General features: G+C 41.1%; 1 protein-coding gene across 4 annotated transcripts in view; it reads right to left on the reverse strand.

The window, feature by feature from the left end:
* Positions 1 to 21,730, reverse strand: part of ttc39a (tetratricopeptide repeat domain 39A) — a 34,646-nt gene that overhangs the window by 2,543 nt on the left and 10,373 nt on the right. For 2 of the 4 annotated variants that reach the window (XR_009789398.1, XM_061779689.1), the window contains exons 5-18: positions 18,055 to 18,159; positions 11,737 to 11,868; positions 9,383 to 9,423; positions 9,111 to 9,178; positions 8,542 to 8,606; positions 8,354 to 8,453; positions 8,117 to 8,182; positions 5,539 to 5,647; positions 5,366 to 5,433; positions 5,221 to 5,280; positions 2,964 to 3,125; positions 2,207 to 2,298; positions 1,807 to 1,927; positions 1 to 112 (exon numbers count right to left, since the gene is read on the reverse strand). Coding sequence is in view for 3 of the 4 variants with exons in the window: in XM_061779689.1 (XP_061635673.1) it covers positions 1 to 112; positions 1,807 to 1,927; positions 2,207 to 2,298; positions 2,964 to 3,125; positions 5,221 to 5,280; positions 5,366 to 5,433; positions 5,539 to 5,647; positions 8,117 to 8,182; positions 8,354 to 8,453; positions 8,542 to 8,606; positions 9,111 to 9,178; positions 9,383 to 9,423; positions 11,737 to 11,868; positions 18,055 to 18,159 (1,301 nt within the window). In the remaining variant the exon portion in view is untranslated. Of the gene's footprint in view, positions 113 to 1,806; positions 1,928 to 2,206; positions 2,299 to 2,963; positions 3,126 to 5,220; positions 5,281 to 5,365; positions 5,434 to 5,538; positions 5,648 to 8,116; positions 8,183 to 8,353; positions 8,454 to 8,541; positions 8,607 to 9,110; positions 9,179 to 9,382; positions 9,424 to 11,736; positions 11,869 to 18,054; positions 18,160 to 21,730 lie in introns of those variants that run through there. The other 2 variants (XM_061779690.1, XM_061779691.1) reach the window with 2 other exon arrangements.

A 21,730-nucleotide genomic window follows, 5' to 3' on the forward strand; every position in this document is an offset into this window, starting at 1 on the left:
GTTCCATGCTTTCAAGTTTTGCCTGCGCCTCGTCCAGTGTCTTCAGCATGTTTTCACTCAGCTCTTTGTGCTTGCCGATGATCGTATAGCCGTTCCAAATGTACATCATCTCCTGGACAAGAAGTGCAGCGAATCATCCAAACGTCTGTCAACTGTCTGTCTCACCAGATATCCAACAGCATAGGTTACATACTTATCCATGATTAGGAATATACATTACATTTCCCTTAATTTTATTTACAATGTAAAGTCTACACACCGCTGTTCAATCATCAGGTTTTTGTGATATAAAAAGTAGATTAAGTTAAATAATTTTTCCACCATTAACATGACCTAAAACCTGTACAACACAATTGAAAAGAGAGGGAAGTAAAAATAACTGAAATACTGTGGTTGCACAAGTGCACACACCCTCTTATAACTGTGAGTGTGGCTGTGTTCAGAATTAATCAATCACTTTCAAACTCATGTTAAAAGGGAGTCAGCAAACAACGGTCACAAAGTGCCTCTGGTGAACCCCAAAATAACGTTAAAAGGTGACATACATGTATTTTCAAAGGTTATTTTTGAAAAAAATACATTCGCTTGCTGTTTGAATTCTAGAAAAGTGGGTCATGACTATGGAGGACCAATATGGAAGACTAACAGTGCCAAAATAAAATTAACAAAAACATCATTAAATAAATAAATATGGTATTCAATTATTTCAGTATTTATTCAATTATTTCACATTTTATTTCAATATTTATTTCATTACTTGGTGCATTGAGGCATGATAGGACAAGAAGTCCTTCCCCAAACTGTTGTCACAAAGTTTAAAAAATTGTCCAAAATTAAGAATTAATTAACTCAATTGCCCGATAAAGAGGTACAGTGGAACCTCAATAGAACGGACCAAGAGGGGCGGGGGGGGGTTGCCCGATATAGTCGACTGTCTGACGGACCGTTGAAGCGCTTTTTTTTTAAGGCCATATGCACCCATATTATTTGTACAGTACAAAATTATTGTTTTGTAGGTTTTTTTCGTGGCTTAAAATGCCCAGTACAGTACAAAGTTATTGTTAATAAATATAAAAAAAGCTTGAAAATGTTGGAAAGGTTCACATTTTATCCAAACTTACCACGGCGGTTTGCATGCTCATGGTGGCATTGTTGACGTACAGTACTCATCGTGGACGAGTCGCTTTCATGAGGCGTGAGGAATTAGTGTGCTTCCTAGTTCCAAATATGTTGCCAAAGGCGAACGGCTTGACAAAAAAAACTGTTACTGTACCAAAAATAGCATGTTCCAGACTCCAGAGGCTCCTCAGAGTTAACACTGCCACCATGCAACTCTCTCTCTATGCACTGCGCGTTGATGTACAATAGACAATAGATATATCCATCATGACATGGCCACCACGTCCATGCCCCACATTCATAGGCATGGGAATCTTTTGGAATTTATCTTTTATTTTTTTGTAAATCTGTGACCCTGTAGTACGTCAGTCCCTTGTCAACGGCAGTTTAAGTGACAAATAGAAACTATTTTTGGAATTGTTCAGTCCCGACGGTCTGTTTTATCCAATATCCATTATATTGGGGTCCCTTTTATCAAGGTTCAACTGTATGTCAAAATATGTTTGCCCATATGTCAAATAAAGTCTTGTATGTTACACCCATGCCCTGCGATTGGCTGGCGACCAGTTCAGGGTGTACCCGTAGATAGCTGCGATAGGCTCCAGCATGCCCGCCACCCGAGTGAGGATAAGCGGTACAGGAATTGGATGGATGGATGGCTGTTACACCCACGGAAGAAGCACTGACCAGTGGTGGGACAGGAAGAGGAATGGGGTTTTCTGTGAGGTAGCGACGAGCTTTCCTGATGGCAAACTTCTCTGTGGGTAAAGACTTGCCTGCAATTTTCTGCTTCAGCCCCTGCACCTGCCTGCAATGTACATCATATACTGTATATATATAAAAAATAAAAAATAAATAATGATCATCTGTCTTTGATAAGATTACTTACATATCCAGCATAGTATTTAAAAACAACATCAATTTTAGATTTTAATTTAGATCATATACATAGGTTTTAGTCCAGGTTCTCCTCTCAAAGCACTAGTGTTAACTTGACGAAGGCATTATGATGGCACCGTTTTATAGCGACCATAGTTAATGATCCCCATTTGACTACGTATGAGAGAAATATAAAAACTTCCACGACCTGAACAGAGTGTGCGCGGTCTCCCCGAAGGTTAGACAATCATCCTCTGTCAGCATGCTGAGGTAGGCTGCTTTCATGTACGCATAGGTGGCCTGAGGGAGGAAAAGAGTGGTTACTGCTGCAGTCTCACACAACCCTCTTTTACAGAATGAAAAAGGAACCAAAAAGAAGAATATACAGGTCCAGGGGCTTGCTTTCTCAGCAATGGTGGTATTATAGGGTTTTTTGGTCTCAATAAAAGAATACGGAGGGATGGCATATTTTTTCCTGACAGACTCCTACGACTTGCCAAAAATATTATCTATCGATCCACTTTGTACATTATAGCGCTTGTCCTCATTTAGAAAGGCACAGTACCCTCTGCACTGGTACCCAGCCAATTTGAAGGGCAAATACAGACAAACCACAATTCACACTTACATAAACACCTCAGGGCAATTTAGTCTTGAGTTGAATTGACATACATGTTGTTGGAATGTGGGAGGAAGCAGGAGTGCCTGAAGAAATCTCACACAAGTGTGGGGAGATAAAAAAAAACTCCAAGGAAGGCCAGAGCTGAGATTTCAACCCTGCATGGCAGAATGGTCCACCGTGCTGCCCAAGTGATTTATTTTAACAATAATAGGATAAAATCAGTGTATTTTGGAGGCCTTGGGGCAAGAGTATTGGTCTGCAAACACCCCACTATCTTGCTCGAAAATTCTAATTATTATTATTTTTTTATGTTTTCCAATTAAATTGCATGCTGATAGCCCACCTTGGACCAGGAGTTCTCCTTGCTGAGTAGGTCGGCGTAGAAGTAGGCCATTTTCCAGTGTCGCTGATATGTGAAGCACCACATCAACTCCCAGTAGCACATGTGATGGAACTGCTTCCACTCCTGCTGCGCCTCGCAGCACTCCTCAAAACGCTTGATAGCCTGACAGAGAGACACACGTAAACATCACTGTGGTTCGTTTGCTTTGTGTTCAGGGTTACATTTGAATGTTGATATTGTCCCCACTACACAATATTGTCCCCACTGATGATTGTCTCTTTGTCTGCATGTACTGTTAACAGTCCAAAAGCACCATGAAAATATGATTTGTTACTTTGGGCTCTATAATTCATAGACCAATGATACCTGTAATCTAAAATGTCTGCCATTTTGAGTAACGAGTAATCTAACACGTTACTATATTCAGAAGTCATATTTCAGTTAGTCTATCAAGTCAATGTTTGTTACTACTGATTATGCAATAACTCATAATAAGCAATCAAAGGCTACTGATGGCTTGAAGAATGTCATGTCCAACAGCAATTTGCTAGGTTGGCAAGCCCCCTTCTACCATCTATTGTGTGTGTGCGACGGGGGAAGGAATCAGGAAAAGCAGTGAAACTATTCTGTCTTTCCACCTCTCTCTCACATACACACACTATGACATCACCATGCAAGATTATTTGGGCCACTTTTAAATGCTATGCAATAACCCGCTTCAATTGGTCAGGATTGAAGTCAGCTGTGGTGACGCCCACACCAGCGCAGTCGTCCCATTTTAAATGTGTTGGGGGTACGCTGGTCCACGAAACTACCAAAACCAGGTCTAGCTCGGGTCCTTGGAGAGTGGGCAGACAGATACACGATCGCCACAGACATGTGGGGTGGATCAAATGTATTGTCAAATGTAAATCTGTATTTCATTCAGAAATATGTCAAAAGTGGACATCAAACCCTCTGAATCATCCTCTATTAGACATTCCTGTAAATTCTACAGTTATTTACCACACACTTTGCAGTAAAATAATTTAACGTGATTTTACAGTAATTTACTAGTTTTCACTGCATCATGGGATGTTGGTTGATGTCACACAGAGAGTAACAGAGAGAGTAACACTGATCAAGTGTGTTTATGTTACACATAGTTCATGGAATACGTGTATTATTTAACTCGCAAATTACATGTATGTTGCACTTTTTTTCATGAAACCTTGACTGTGGGTTGTGTGCAATAGAGTGACATCCCGGTAAGTTCTGCTCAATGCTAAGTGTTACCTGGCCTATTTCTTCAGGTTTCTGTGTACCTCATGTAACACATCAGCACCACAATCAATACAAACATTGATTTGACACTGTTGTCAGTAAGTTAATATAATTTAAGTTTAAATTAACTTACTGGCAACAGGGGGAGCACATGCACGAACGATTGCGCACATGGGTGGGAATGGATTTATGAGGTCCACAAAAATACTTAAGTCACCTGTGGTTTTCACCAGTTCATACTGTATGTATTTAGTCATGTTGTCTTTTGCCACACTGGCCAATTGCTCGAGTCACGCATTGATCGCTCTTTCCATGCATGCAAGACCATCATTGCGCCTCACTTAAAGGAAATTAATAAGCTGCTTTGATTGGCTCTGTTCATGGCCACTGGCGCAGACAGCCCCTTTAGTTGAATAGGACGGCTGCACGCCTCTGTGAGATTACAACAAAGCAGCCAATGTACAGTCCTTGCAGAGTACTATATGCGCAAGTAACAAAAAATTAGTTCAAACCATCATTAAGGGAGATGTTGGCTCAGTGAGCATTTAAAGCGAGTGTGGACAATGTATGGTTCGCTGGCAAAATAGAGCCCGCTCCATTCTTTAATCCAGCCCACCAAGCATTTACATTACCAAGAGTCCTGTAATTTTTGTTAAATTAACTAGACATACATTTAAACTATTTTTCTTAAACCGCATCTGCGAAAGACCTGGCCAATCTGTTACTTTTAAAACGCAAATGTGGCCCTTGAGCACAAAAGTTATCCTACCGCTGATCAAAAGGATTACCTTCACAAGGGTGTTTTGCATTTTCCTTTGCTTTTTTTTTTTTATGTCAACACAAAAGGGAACCAGCTATGGGAGAGGAATGTCTGATCATTCACAAACATAGAACATATTGTGACATGTAAAAGGGTCTGACTGCTCAGTACAATATAAGCAATATAATTAAAGTCATAACTATGTCAATTCTTTACAATTTTCAGTTCACTTACAGCATCCAGATTGCCTTTGATCTCCTCGATTCGACCAGCAAAGAACAAGAAGATTGATCCCTACGATATAAACAGCCCAGATTTCTTAGCCATGTGACACACTAAACAACACAACTGAGTGAAAAAGCCCACACAGCTTGCACACCTTAGGGTATTTCTTGAGATATGGCTGCAAAAGTTTTTCTGCGTCTTCGACGTCTCCTTCTCCGGTGCCTGCAGGTCACAGAACGCATGTAATGCCAAAAAAATTAGTAAGTGATTTACCGCCAGGTGCATCACGTGTGTGTGTGTGTCTAGTGTATGTGTGTGTTTACTTGCCTAGAATAAAGCTCATAAAGGTGTGATAACAGAGCAGCAGCATGTTACATAAGAACGCCCTGAATGTGCTTTCTGCACAGCCCTCCTGAAGCTGCTGGAGGCCAAACTCCTGCATACAATTAGACACAATATGTAAAACATTACATTTGAATTGTTTTATGAATACAATAAGCAGTGTCTGTGTATTTTATTTAAAAAACGCCCAAGGACACTTTACAAACAGTAGTTAAAAGTATAAAATCCATAATATATGAATATATATATATATATATATATATAAAATAAAAGTATAACAGTATAATACAATATGCCAGACTAAAAATATGGGTTTCAAAGTGTGAAGGGAGTCAATATGTCGGTGGAATTGAGGAGGTCTTCGACGTATTGTCTCCACCAACTCCCAACATCCCAAGTCAAGGTCAGCAGGGCCCCATCCCCACTATACACAGCATTGATGTGATCCTGAGATGCCAGATGGTAGACCAGAATTATCTTGAAGCCGTCCAGAAGTCTTTCTCCATGGCCTCACCAAACTCCTCCTACGCCCAAATGTTTGCCTCAGCCACCACCAAAGATGCATTCCACTTGGCCAGCTGGTACCCCCATCAGGAGTCCCATAAGCCAAAAAGCCATGATAGGACTCCTTCTTCAGCTTGACAGCATCCCTCACTGCTGGTGTCCACCAACGGGTTCGGGGATTGCCGCCACAACAGGCACCGACCACCTTACGGCCACAGCGCTGGTCGGCCACCTCAGCAATGGAGGTGCGGAACATGGCCCAGTCGGACTCAATGTCCCCCGCCTGAAGTTCCCTGCAGACCCTCACAATACGTTTGGGCCTGCAAGGTCAGGCCAGCATCTTCCCCCACCATCGGAGCCGACACACCACCAGGTGGTGATCAATTGACAGCTCCGCCCCTCTCTTCACCCGAGTGTCCAAGGCTGCAGGTCTGATGACACGACCACAAAGCTGATCATTAAACTGCGGCCTAGGTTGTCCTAGTGCCAAGTGCACATATAGACACCCTTATGCTTGAACATGGCGTTCGTTATGGACAATACTTAATGAGCACAGATGTCCAATAACAGAACAAAATTCAATTTCTCGGGGGGCCGTTCCTCCCAATCACGCCCTTCGAGGTCTCACTGTCATTGCCCACATGAGCATTGAAGTCCCACAACAGAACGATGGAGTCCCCAGCGGGAGCGCTCTCCAGCACCCCCTCCAAGGAGTCCAAAAAGGGTGGGTACTCTGAACTGCTGTCTGGTGCATAGGCAAAAACAACGGTCATGACCCCGTCCCCCCACCCAAAGGCGGAGGGAGGCTACCCTCTCGTCCACCGGGGTGAACCCCAATGTACAGGCGCTGAGCCAGGGGGGCAATAAATGTACCCACACCTGCTTGGTGCCTCTCACCGTGACCAACCAGTGGAAGTTGAGTCCAACCCCTCTCAAGAGGACTGGTACCAGAGCCCAAGCTGTGTGTGGAGGCAAGCGCGACTATATCTCGTCAGAACTTCTCAACCTCACACATCAGCTCGGGCTCCTTCGCTGGCAAAGAGCTGACGTTCCACGTCCCTAGAGCCAGCTCCTGTTGCCGGGGATCAGATTGCCACGGTCCCTGCCTTCGGCCACCGCCCAGCTCACACTGCACCCGACCCATATGGCCGCTCCCACAGGCGGTGAGCCCGTGGGAAGGGGGACCCACGTTACCCTTTCAGGGTGCAGGCCCGGCCTCCAGGCACTCGCCTTCGAGCCCCACCTCCAGGCCTGGCTCCAGAGGGGGGCCCCGGTGACCCGCGTCCGAGCAAGGGAAAATGTCTTCCAGTATTTTTAAACATCATAGGGGTCTTTGGAGCTGTGCTTTGTCTGGTCCCTCGCCTAGGACATGTTTGCCATGGGTGACACTCTAATCTACACAAGACCCAAGTTATTTATAGCCAGGCCACATTTTGAGTTAAAGTATTTTTTTAAAGGATATGCTGTGGGGGAAATGATAGCAGTTGTGTTAGTGATATTAATACAAAACATTGGCCTTGAAAATTTTTATATCCTCAAAAATCTTTTGCCACATTCCAAAAGAACCTAGTAAACTTCTAGCATAATTTGGACATTCTTATCAAGTATAGAGTTAGAACATTGCAGATATGCATTTATTTTGAAGAATGGAAAGATTGAATATAAATTCTTTTAGACAGGGGCGTCAAACAACTTTCCCGAGCACTTTGGGGTGCCCCTGCCAGAAGGACCACCCCCATCACCACCACCATAATCAACGTACGTAATCAACTCCTAAACTCGTGCTACATCCCTGCTTTTAGACAGGGAGTTTTAGTCAAAATGTAAAAAAAAAAATTGAGAAAATATCAAATATTAACACCACTTAAAACAACTACTTTGACCAATTTCCTATGTCATTTCCAGTTAAAAAATACAAATAAATACAAAATCACTCGACTCAAACTTTGGCCTGGGTCTGACCGCAATGTTGGCTTTAACTTTTTGGGATGCCTTCAAAACTCATATTCCAGACATTTGTGTATCTTAAACTCTTTTAGCACATGTCAAGGGAACTCACCTTATTACCTGAGAAGCCCACAAACTCCAGCAGCTTGAGCATCCGTGTCGGCAACATGGAGATCATCTACGTGAGGAAGAGAGGCAAAGGAACAGAAGAGATCAGATTGTTGCTGTGTCAGCAGGTTTATGCTGACAGGTTTTGCATCACAGTGTGCATGTCTACTGAGTGTTTGAAATCAGCAGTGTATTGTTTGTTTACGTTTGGTTGCATTTGAGACATTTTTAACACTGTTACCAGATTAAAGGCTCCGACTCCCAATTTGACTCCACCCTCAAAATGACCATGATTGTCACCATGACTGTACGCAGTGGACTCGAGCACTCTGTGGAGCTCTCTGTGGTTTAGATGAAACAGAGAATAAGTTAGTAAAGAAAATTACATTTTGAAAGAGTGACGAGAAAGGTTTAGAGTCAGACACTCACTTGTACGTCTGATAGCTATTCCTCACTTTGATTCCTCCTTTGATGAAACTGATCATATTTTCATCCTGCGGCGAAGTAGTCAAAGGATGACACAATAAAATCATAATCAGTGATGACACTGGGGTACAAAAAACTGCAGGTTGTTTATGTTTTTTTCAACTGATTTAGGACAATTTTGTATCGCTGAATCCAAAATGATACCCGTTTCTCTTGTTCAGGTCAGGTTTTAATGTCATGTTGTAAACAGTTTAATAGTCAAATGTCGCAAACTTTGCTTACTGTAAATTGAATAGTAGACACGGATAAAAGTAAGTAACTGTTACTTGAATGTTACATCATCATTGTTCAAAAGACAGGGCATGAACCACCGTTCATTTGCACCTCTAAAGCGGAAATGCCTGTACATGTAAACAAAAACATGTGGCCATAGTTCAAAAAGCTGACCTGATTGAGTAAAACTAATGTGATCTTTGGATTCAGCACATCACAATTGTTCAAAATCAGCTTAAAAATCTTAGCTAATCCATTTATTGTTGACCAAGCAAGTTAGAGGAGGCCGCTATACTGACCTGAAGGAAGGTGAGCGCTGCCCTCTGCAGGAGGCACTCAGCATAGCAGACTTCAGCATGGATCTCGTCTGCGGTGAAAATGTCATTTATGTATGTTATGATGAGTCAGCACAACGCTCGCAAAACACGCACACAAACACACTCACGCTCACTCTTTCTCGCACAAACACTTACACACTCTTACCCTCTCTCTCTCTCTCTGACACACCCTCACGCACACACTCTGTCTCTCTCTCTCTCTCTCTCTCTCTCTCATGCACACACAAACACACCTTCTGTAAAGCCCTTGGAGAAGCTCGACTTCTTCCGGTACCTGATGAGGAGAGCAAACATAATCAGTTTCTGCCCTGCACTTCTGTGCTTATCTGCTTTCTGTTTCCTGTATAACACTAGCCTTTTTTATTCCCGCTGCACACCGAGCGACACAGCAACTCGTTTTCATGAGTGGCCGACTGTCGACCGCCAGTGTTGCTGCGATGCGAAAACGGAATTGTAGATGAATGGCGTCACAACATCCCAGATGTAAATGGCAATCAAGAATGATTTGTGTCCGCATCAGCGCAAACTTCGGCGAGCTTCCTAATTGGCTATTGCTCTGTTTTATGCCCCAATCACGGGGACCGCGGCTCGGTCGAACTCAGATTTGAGCATAAACATAATTATTTCTGATCATAAATAATGAACAGGTTTAACGTTTACAATTGCCCGGTGCATGGTTTTGTTATTTGCTAAAAAGGGGACATATTTTGGAAAACTGCTTGTATGCTTGGGTCAGAGTTTCTGCCCACCCATCAAACGTATCTTTTGTTATGTGCTGATTTCTGAAAATGTCGCACATTGAGTTTCTCCACTCATAACTGAGCTGACGTAGGGTGACCATAGAGCCACCATTTTCACTGCAGTCGCCGGACTACACAGAAGTACTGTATGACCCTGTCAAAGCCAAAATGCGAAACATCAACATGGGAGTGAGTTTGTGTGTGTACAATGTGTCCACTGCATGCACCACATGCACAGACCTGCCACACCAGAGATTCTCAAAATGTGGTACGGGTACAAATAGAAACCCAAGTACAGTTCAGTTGCGTTTAAGCTCTAGATACAACACATTTGAATTTAATCCTTGAGAACTGTTTTTTTTTTTAAACAAATATTTTAAATACAATTTAGATTTAACTTTTATGCGCAATACATTTAAATATTTTTTTTTTAAGTAGTGTTTTATTTTTCTACATTTAAACACATTGTTAATGCTCAAACTGCATAATGTCACATTGCTTACAATAATATGAAATACACTTCTTAAGATTAAAACCGCTGCCTTATTTTTGACGAACAGTATTTTAATGTCATCATGGGGGTACTTAGAAATACTATTTTATTAATTATTTTTTAATTTTCAGGTGATACTTGGTGTAAAAGGTTTTATGGTGTAAAACGTTTTAGAACCACTCCAGTACACGTGTAATTCGGCAATTTGTTGAAGTGCTGCCTTCACAAGTGAAAACAGAATCAAATCTTGTTGATGCTTGCTTCATGGGGTGTCTATATACACTGTTAGACATTTCATTGGGTTTTCACAGTAACTTACTGGCAACAACGTAAGTTACTGTACACTTGAATTACAGTCACTAAACTGACAACAGTGTCAAATCAATGTTTCTTTTCATTGTGGGGCTGATGAGTTACACAAGGTAAACAAGAGCTCTTTTAGCTCGCAGAAGAAATAGACCCGGTAACGATTATCTTAGCTTCACTTAGCATACAGCAGAACTGACCGGGATGTCACTCAAGCCACAGTCAGGGTTTCATGAAGAAAAGTGCAACATACATGTGACGCGAGAGTTTAATAAGACACACATTCAACAAATTACAGGTAACATAAACACACATGCTCAATGCTACGTTAATCCTTATCGTTCATGAACATGAAGGATTAACATCTTTATTACAGCAACAGTTCAACATTTGATGGCACAATGCATGCTGGGAGCACACAGCTTCACAATTCTGTCCATCCAGCCATCCATTTTCTGTACCGCTTTATCCTCACAAGGATCGCGGGCGTGCTGGAGCTTATCCCAGCTATCTTCGGGCGAGAGGCGGGGTACACCCTGAACTGGTCACCAGCCAATCGCAGGGCACATAGAAACAAACAACCATTCGCGCACATATTCACACCTACGGGCAATTTAGAGTCTTCAACCAACCTACCATGCATGTTTTTGGGATGTGGGAGAAAACCCACGCAGGCACGGGGTATAAAAACAAGACACAGACAGGGCCGGGATTTAAACCCCGGTCCCCAGAACTGTGAGGCAGATGTGCTAACCAGTCTCCACCGTGCCGCCTCCTTCACAATTCTGCTGCATGCAAAATACAGTCACTCTCTGAGTGACCAAAATCCCATCATGCAGTGGAAACAGAGAACTTCTATTAAGACACCTTGGAATTGTTTTGAATTATGAAAAAAAAAAAGGCATGTCTCCCTTAAGTAGAGCATTTTCAATACATTTTCCAGTGACAAAGTAACTATATTATTTTACTGTTGACTATGGCACTGTATGTAAATGTCAAAATCAACTGTCTTTCAACTGGCCTTTATCATAGTAAAGCAAAGTCTCACCGCTGGCAAATAGACTGGGCCTCCTTCATGGTGTTTCCTGCCTCCAGGATGTGTCGGGGTTCAAAGGTCATCATGGCCTGCATTTCTAAGAAGGTGGCGTAGGTCAGGGCATGATACATACTGACTTTGATTCTGTGAAAGTAAAATGACAGTGAATGATCAGACAAGGGGACGTGCCATGTTCGAGAACGCACTCATTAAGAACGGATATGGTTAGAGAGAGAACCAAAAGATTAAGTGAATATTAAATCCTTTACTCTGATGTGTGGGCACATGGGTGAAATTGGTTACTTAGAACGCCACACCCCCCAAAACACCACAACACAAAAAACCTTGTCCATCTATTTATACCTGTGGCTGCTGGCCTGTCACGTCACACCCGGGAAATAAAAACTTTGCCCGCACAAGCTGAAGAATGATTGACGTCATTGAAGTTCTACTTGTTGTTCCAGTTGTAAACCATTACCAAATGATGATTAAGGAGAAAATAATTTAGTCAAACAAAAAAGGCACAAAAGCAACCTCAGGACAATGTTTACTTCCACTATGTTCATACAAAATGATCTTCTGTGTAGCCAAACACACCTATTGAGCTACAGAGATTTGTGCACTAACGTTGCATTGTTGTTTCTCACCACCCAAAAAAAACTACTTGCACAGACACGCTTTTGATAGATAGCTACATCAGGCATCCTCAATTCAAAGGATCTAGTTTCAGAAAATGCTTTCACGCTAAGTATTATAATTCATTCCCATATCGTTGTCGTCACATAAAGATTGTCAAATACAATTAAAAACATGCAATTACAAACTTCAGTGTTGCAGCAATAGCTATTGTTTCATACTTAACTGGAAAGACTAATTTATGTTAAAGTATGCATTTAAAAGTTCTCTTGAACAAATGGAAGAATATTCAAACTGAACTACTGTTAACATCTGCACGCCTTTGTTCATTTGTTTTTTACTGTATGTCTGTATTTACCCTGAACTTTCTTCCAGCCTCGCAATCACCCACTCACAAAGCTGCTATGCCGGAAAGCTTTACAGGTTAAAATAAGACTACTGTAAATCCTCCAAAAGTTGATTAAATTACCAGAAGCAGTAGTGTGACACTCACAGAAAAGAGAGGATCCGAGTAAGAGGCAGATGAGAAAGCTTTTAGGAGGGAACTTTAAAGCGAGTTGCATAGTTGGTAAGAAAGGGGGAGAATTACAAACATTTCACAGCAGCAGTCCAAATTTTTTTCAAGTCTGAGTGAGGGTTTACACGAGATGCTGAGATTGGGTCCACCTCATTATAGTAACCCCAGCTCCACAGAACAAGTTGTATAGCTCTGGGCATATTGGTAACAATATAGGCGTGCAGTTAGGATTTCTTCGATGTCAAATAATGACACAGTGTGAACAGTTTAAAAGGAGCACTTAAATTCTCAAAGAAATTGTCTGCAAAACAATATAAAAACAAGACACTAACAACACTGATGGCTCTCTAAGCTTGTTTTATGGTGGGAGTTTGTATGAGTCTGAACTGCATGTCCATTATCCATCCATTTGTCCTCATTAGGGTCGCAAGCAGGTTCCTTCAGATGCTTTTTCCTTCAGCTGAGTGCTTCAATGACTGTGACTGATGCAATAGAAAAGGTGATAAATTGGTCATCACTCAGCAATTTAATGATAGTAGATAATAGGGCTTCTTTCAGAGTTGAGTATTACATACGCAACAATGCATCTTTACTGATGCCATGGTGCATTAAAACAGATTAATTAAGTCAATCAAGAATTACCCTTAAAAGACACACAAGATGAGACCATGTAATGAAGTCTGAGTTTAGGATTAAGGTTCATGACATCACGCAGAACATTTCAACTCAACCCAAGAACACAGTTAACTCTGTAAAGATGTCAGTCCAATCATGACAAAAAGGAGTTCTTTACACAAAACAGCGCTGAAAAGTAAAAAGTAGGCTGGTGGGAACGGGTGGGGAGGATAAAGGTAAGAATGTGATGAAGCCTCTGATGACCGAGGAGAAAAGCAGTCAACAATGTAGTAACTTGATGACATGGTGTTGGTTACCAGAACTGGACGCAACAGATGTTAGTGAATACAGCTTCAAGCAGCACACCAAAAATGTCAGCTCAATGTCTATGTCGCCTAAACTAGCTCCTGATAGTCAAACAGATAACTCGGAGAATCAGAATTACAATACAGTAGGGCTGCAACTAATGATTATTTTAATAATCGATTAATTTGTCAATTATGTTTTTAATTATTTGATGAATCAGAGGTAAAACATTTTTAATTTGCATCCCTTTATTCAAAAACAGGACATTGTTTCAAATTGACACTGCATAAAATGCACAAACATGAATTGATCATGATTCAGTTACTGGTTTGGTGCGTAATGTCAGAAAATGGGCAAAAATGTTGATCGTTTTCCAAAGTAAAAACCCAAATTCCAATGAAGTATGGACGTTGTGTAAAATGTGAATTTAATTACATTTTAAAAATACAATGATTTGAGCGGAACGGTGAATGACTGGTAAGCACACAGTTCCGAGGGCCCGAGTTCAAATCCGCCCTCGCCTGTGTGGAGTTTGCATTCTCTCCCTAGGCCTGCGTGGGTTTTCTCCGGGTACTCTGGTTTGCTCCCACATTCCCAAAACATGCATGGTAGGTTAATTGAAGACTAAATTGGTAGGTATGAATGTGAGTGTGAATTGTTGTTTGCTTATATGTGCCTTGCGATTGGTTGGTGATCAGTTCAGGGTGTACCCCGCTTCTCGGCCAGAGTCAGTTGGGATAGGCTCCAGCATGCCCGCGACGCTAGTGAGGATAAGCGGTACGGAAGATAAATACAATGATTTGTAAATCCTTTTCAACTTATATTCAATTGAATACACTACAAAGACAAAATATTGAATGTTCAAACTGATGAACTTGATAATTTGTTTTGTTGCAAATATTCACTCATTTTGAATTGAATGCCTGCCACATGTTCCAAAAATGCTGGGACAGGGGCATGTTTACCACTGTGTTATATCACTTTTCCACTCAAAAAGCATTTGGGAACTGAGGACACTAATTGTTGAAGCTTTGTTGGTGGAATTGGTCCCATTCTTACTTGATGTACAATTTCAGTTACTCAACAGTCCGGGGTCTCCGTTGTCATATGTTGCGCTTCATAATGCGCCGCACATTCTCCATGAGACAGATCTGGACTGGTGGCAGGCCAATCTAGTACTCACATTCTTTTACTAAGAAGTCCCGCTGTTGCAACAGATGCAGAATATGGTTTGGAATTGTCTTATTGAAATAAGCAGGGACATCCCTGAAAAAGATGTTGCTTGGATGGCAGCATATGTTGCACCAAAACCTGTATGTATCATTAAGCATTAATGGTTCCTTCACAGATGCGCAAGTTACCCATGCCATGAAGACTAACACACCCCCATACCATCACAGATGCTGTTTTTTTACCTTTGCACTGATAACAGTCTGGATGGTCCTTTTACTCTTTGGCCCAGAGGACAAGACGTCCATGATTTCCAAAAACAATTTGAAATGTGGACTCGTCAGACCATAGCACACTTTTGCACTTTACGTCAATCCATGAGCTCAGGCCCAGAGAACTCGGTGGCATTTCTGGGTGTTGTTGATATATGGCTTCTGCTTTACATGGTAGCGCTTTAGCTTGCATTTGTAGATGTAGTGACAAACTATGTTACCTGACAATAGTTTTCTGATGCGTTCCTGAGCCTATGTGGAAATATTTACTCAATGATGTGTTTTTGTAATGCAGTGCGGCCTGAGGGATCGAAGGTCACGAGGCTTCAATTTTGGTTTCTGGCTTTGCCACTGCCGTGCAGAGATTTCTCTGTTCTCTAAATCTTTTGATGATATCATGGACCGTAAATGATAAAATCCCTAAATGTATTGCAATTGTACGTTGAGAAACTTTCTTAACCCTTTGGACAATTTGCTCACGCAGTTGGTCACAAAGTGATGAACTTTGTCCAATCCTTGCTTGTGAACAATTGAACATTCCAGGAATGCTCCTTTTGATTCCAATCATGACACTCACCTGTTTTCAATTAACCTATTGACCTGTGAAATGTCAAGGCTGAAAAGTTTTTTGAGCAATCCTCAACTTTTCCAGTCTTTCGTTGCCCCTGTCCAAGCTTTTTTGGAACGTGTTGCAGGAATCAAATTCAAAATAAGTGAATATTTGCGAAAAAACAATGTTATTGTTTTTTGGCAAATATTCACATATACTACAAATACAGGATATGCAAATTTTTTTACATATCCTGTATTTGTAGTATATTCAATTGAATATAGGTTAAAAATTATTTGAAAATCCATCCATCCATCCATCCATTTTCTGAGCCGCTTCTCCTCACTAGGGTCGCGGGCGTGCTGGAGCCTATCCCAGCTGTCATCGGGCAGGAGGCGGGGTACACCCTGAACTGGTTGCCAGCCAATCGCAGGGCACATAGGAACAAACAACCATTCACACTCACAGTCATGCCTACGGGCAATTTAGAGTCTCCAATTCATGCATGTTTTTGGGATGTGGGAGGAAACCGGAGTGCCCGGAGAAAACCCACGCAGGCACGGGGAGAACATGCAAACTCCACACAGGCGGGGCCGGGGATTGAACCTCAGAACTGTGAGGCTGACGCTCTAACCAGTCGGCCACCGTGCCGCTTATTTGCAAATCATTGTATTCTATTTTCATTTATGTTTTACACAACATCCCAACTTCATTGGAACTGGGGTTTGTAAAATATGTTTTCAAATGTCTTATTTTGATTAAACACAAACATAATCCTTCTGCTTTCATGACTACACAAATCAAAGAATATTTACTGTTGAGAGGCTGAAATTCTGAGGATTTTGAACATTTTAAGTTAAACAATGTCTCTAAACGATTAATCGATTATTAAAATAGTCTATTAATATGATAATCGATTAGTTGCTGTAAATAACTATATTTCATTAACGATGTGACGGGAAAAAAAATTAAGCTTCTCAAGGGTAAATTTCACGTGTTTAGATTTGACCTTTTTGTAATGCTATGACAAAAGTGTACCAGTGATGACAATAATAACAGTTCACAATATTAAAATGTTCAATTGTACCTGATTCACCAGTACACTGATAAGCATTTTCTTGAATTTGTTCTTGAAAAAAATGTAAGTAGTGGGATTTTAGATTTAAGATCAAAGTCATTATAATGATGGGGATATAATCCATCCATTGTCTGTACCGCTTTATCCTCACAAGGGTCGCGGGCGCACTGGAGCCTATCCCAGCTATCTTCGGGCACACATTCACACCTACGGGCAAAAAAGTGTCTTCAATCAACCTATGGGGATATAATGTTTTTTTTTTTATATATATAAAATCTAAAATCCTAAAAGAAGGTATCCTGGCCGACTGGTTAGCACATCTGCCTCACAGTTCTAAGGACCGGGGTTCAAATCCCGGCCCCGCCTGTGTGGAGTTTGCATGTTCTACCCGTGCCTGCGTGGGTTTTCTCTGGGCAATCCGGTTTCCTCCCACATCCCCAAAACATGCATGGCAGGTTGATTGAAGACTCTAAATTGCCCTTAGGTGTGAATGGGTGCGCGAATGGTTGTTTGTTTCTATGTGGCCTGCGATTGGCTGGCGACCAGTTTGGAGTGTACCCCGCCTCTCGCCCGAAGATAGCTGGGATAGGCTCCAGCATGTCCGCGACCCTTATGAGGATAAAGCGGTACGGAAAATGGATGGATATATATATACACATCCATCCATTTTCTGAGCCGCTTATCCTATCCTATCTATCTATATATATTTATATATATACATATATATATATATAGAGAGAGAGAGAGAGAGAGAGAGACAGAGAGAGAGCGAGAGAGAGAGACACACACACATACATACACATATATATATAAATTGGAACAAATTGGAGTTCAGCAAATGTTGCAGAATGGACAGTGTTTGATTCTAAAGGTTCCACTGTATTCACTGCAGTAGCTTTGAGGACCTTAGTGGTAGCCGTGGTGGCCTTGAGCAAAGCATAGTCAAAATATTCATAGGGCACTAGTCTTATTGTCACATCTGCTCCAAGAGGAGCCCTTGTGTATTTTTTTCTGACCATTGTGTATGTATCATGGAAAATTAATTGAATTTCCCCAGGGACAAATAAAGGACGCCTTCTTCCTCACTAAAAAACACGTGCTATAGAGCATGTGGCTTGTGTAGCTAGTCACGTGGGCTGAAAAGCTGCTGTTGCAGTTAAAACTGTGCTGCAGTGTGCGCTCCTACCTGGGTCTAAGGCGGGCCTGTGCCTCCTCAAAGTCATTTTGGAGGAACAGATCCAGGGCGGCCATGCAGTCCTTGAGAGCCAGCGACAGGTCCGAGCTTGAGCACCTGGATGAACAAAAGCAAACACAGGAAGTGGTGGTTCACCAAGCTTTCCCTGTCATTACTAAAGTAAACATCCATCCTTCCATGCTCCAACCAAGGAAGTATAGTCCAGTGTCCATCCCCAAGTCAAATGTGTCTTTATACATTACATTGACAGCATGAAGTTACAGAGGAACTCAGTATCAACATGAGAAGGCTTGCCAACGCCACAGACAAGATAAGGCACAAATTCAAGGTAAGTGGGCTAGAGCTGGCCCTCCATGCCTTGTTTTTGGGCCTTGACTTCTGCTCCAAACTAGCCCTAAAAATGCTATTAATTAAAAGCAGGTGCAATTATATAATATGGTGGGGTAATGATTCGGGTTCCCACACAGGAAATATTAGCTAAGGGACAAGAAGTGTGCTTCAAACTCTAGCCGTATGTCTAGTCTGTAAACAAACACAGCTGTGCACGTGGCGACGAAGCACAGCTTCTGACGAGCAGACAATATGGCTAGCCATATGTTTAAAACAAAACGAAAAAAATGGTAACCTATTCTGGGTTTTTCAGATGGCGCCAAAGCAATAACAAATGCCATTTTAAATCTTTTTACAGCATTTCCTAAAAAGAATACAAAGTATTGACGTTCCACTTTCCTAAAAAGAAAATAAGCTGTTGATGTTTCATTTCAAATGCCACTGAATCTGTCACAGTGAAGACAAAAGAGAGCACAGTTGTTTTGTTCCCTTACTGTACCTAATGTGAACCGAACAGTGAATGAGAAACGTTGTGTTTTAAGTTTAAGTTATAATGTGTTTAAAGTAGGCTTTTACACGATCAGGATTTTTGGGGCCGATCAGCGTGTTTAAAAAAACGATAACCGATCACCGATCCAATCACAAGATGGAGGAATGTGTCTATTTAAATGACCTGTTCATTTACTGTATATACTTGTGTACTTAATTGCTCAAAAAATTATACTTACAATAAGTAATGTATATTTGTTCCTCTATTTATGCCAGTGAGGCATAGTGACAGACAGAACAAATGAATGGTCTTCTATTAGATGGCAGGAAGTACATACAGTAATTAATGTATCCACTTTTTGTGACATTTTTGTTTGTTGGTGTGCAGAGAGATTTTCCAATTGTAAAATATGTTCCTTGGCTCCATAAAGGTTGGAAATCACTGCTCTAGTCAGATCGTGTATTCTAATCAGTCAGGTCAAACCAACATTACATGACAGAAATAATGGGTGCCAGCTTACTGTAATTAAATTACTTTATTTTTAATTAAATTACTTCACCCACACTGAAACTTTAGAGCATGATTCGACAGAAAGGCGGCATGTTTACGTCCAACCGTTCGTGCTAGCAGTAGCTTGCCAGGCTACATAACATTTTATTGCCTGCTTGTGAGCCGTATCGTATTAAAACTACGTGAACATACCTCAAGCAAGCCTTAAACGAACGTCCTCTCCTGTCCTGAGCACCGGTGACCACCAACACACGTTTTTCCCCATTTTGTCCTTATAATACCGTCGACACGCTCCACTCTACCGTCGACCACGGTAACGAGTGTTTCCGGTCGCATTTGAGTTGTCAAGATAAAGCCCAATGATCGTAAAAAACGGGATGCGGCGGTATCGCTATACAAGATTTTATTGCAGTAGTTTTTCTTGTAGTTTTATCCGGACATTACGTGTTGCCTGTCTCAGACGTGTTGTCTGTCCCACACCGCTGACATGTTTTTTTGTTTTTTTTTTAATAACTTCATTGGCCGTCAGATATTTACAGTCCTACGTCAAAAGACACGCGACAAGGCTAAAAATAAACGAAACTTTTGGATTAAAATATAGTGTGCACGTGGCGACGTGGAGTAAATGTCTTTTGCAGATCCGATCAATGACGTCATTGACATCGGCGAATTGTCATGCGGGAAACCATAACTACGTTGTGGCCCGTGATTAAAAAAAGTTTTACACTAGGGGAGATGTTTTAAACGGTTAGTTATGTGCTGCCTTTCAAAATATGCATGTCCATAAGCAAAAGCACTATTTTTGAAAGCAAAGAAACTCATTAATTATCATGTCACTGCATGCACGTGATCTTCAGATGAGGAGCATATGGCGGAAGCCAGTTCAAGCTCTCATCCAGCCGCTTACATTGGATTCAATCACAGTGCTCAGCATTGTCGCAGAATGGACAGCGTGAAAGCATCATCAACATTAAACATAATGGGCCAGATGACACTGAAGCGTGTCTGTTTTCATTAAGATGACTTATGATGACTTGGTGGTTGCTTTCGATCATTTCACTTTCACTTCCATACATTCAGTTGTCTATCATTTAGCTATGTTTGCTTCAAGGTCCGTTTGTAATTAGGATGTTGAGTTTTGGAGCCACAAACCACAGCTTTATGTGCTCTTTTTCAGAGCACCGTACTGATCACATGAGCTTGAAAAATTGTCCTGAATTAGAGGAAACTAGAAAACATTCAGTCAGGGTCAACTCTTTCACTCAAGAGTTGATATATCAGACCACTGGAAAAAAAAATAGAAACACACAGTCACCACAAACTACTAATCTGTGTAATAACGATGACTAATATACAGCATTCACTTTACATTCCTGCCAATTAAAAGACACAGAGAAACTCTCACACATACACACACAAGCCCAGAAGAGTATACACTGGTGCAGCACTGGCTAATGACATGCGGGTGACCATTGTGGTCACCATATGACCAATAGGAAAAAACACAATAAATGAGGGGTCTTTTCTGTAGCTGACAATGTCCTCATCCACAGGGTACGAGGGATCCCTTAATGGTTCGATGAGGATGGTAATCATAGGAGTCATGTGCTCACCTCACGCATTTTAGAGGAAAATGTCGGACAATGCCTCTATATGAAAGACTATACTGAAAAAAAAATAATTACGAGAAAAGTCGCAAAATTACAAAGATTGAATCATAATTTAACAGGGAAAAAGAGGTACAAGAGGTAAAATTACAAGACAAAGTCGTAATGTTAGGAGAATATGTTGTGATATGAGAATAAAGTTCAATTTTTTTTTTAGAAAAAGTTGCAATATTACTAGAATAAAGTGGTAATTTCAGTAAATGTTGAGTATATATCAAAATGACCGAAAAAAAATTAACGTCTGTCACCTTAACAAGATCACAGGTACGCAGGTTTATGCTCTTAGTACTACAGAAGTATTCTCCTAAAATTATGGGGGATTTTTGTATTGAAAAGTTACAATATTTAAATATGTAATATTTGCACTTTAATTTTGTATTTACAAATGTATTCAGGTAAATCTATAACTTTATTCTTACAGTATGTGTATTTTCATTTTTAGTGGAGCCCTAATCAGAATCAGAATCCTCTTTATTTGCCAAGTATGTCCAAAAAAACACACAAGGAATTTGTCTCCGGTAGTTGGAGCCGCTCTAGTACGACAACAGACAGTCAATTGACAGAAAACACTTTTGAGACATAAAGGCATTGAGAAAAACAGTCACTGGGAAATAATAATAATAATAATCCTTTGTGCTTGTTGCTGCCATCATCAAAATGAAGGAATACA

Source organism: Phyllopteryx taeniolatus, chromosome 7, assembly GCF_024500385.1.
Source record: "Phyllopteryx taeniolatus isolate TA_2022b chromosome 7, UOR_Ptae_1.2, whole genome shotgun sequence".
Lineage (NCBI taxonomy): Eukaryota > Metazoa > Chordata > Actinopteri > Syngnathiformes > Syngnathidae > Phyllopteryx > Phyllopteryx taeniolatus.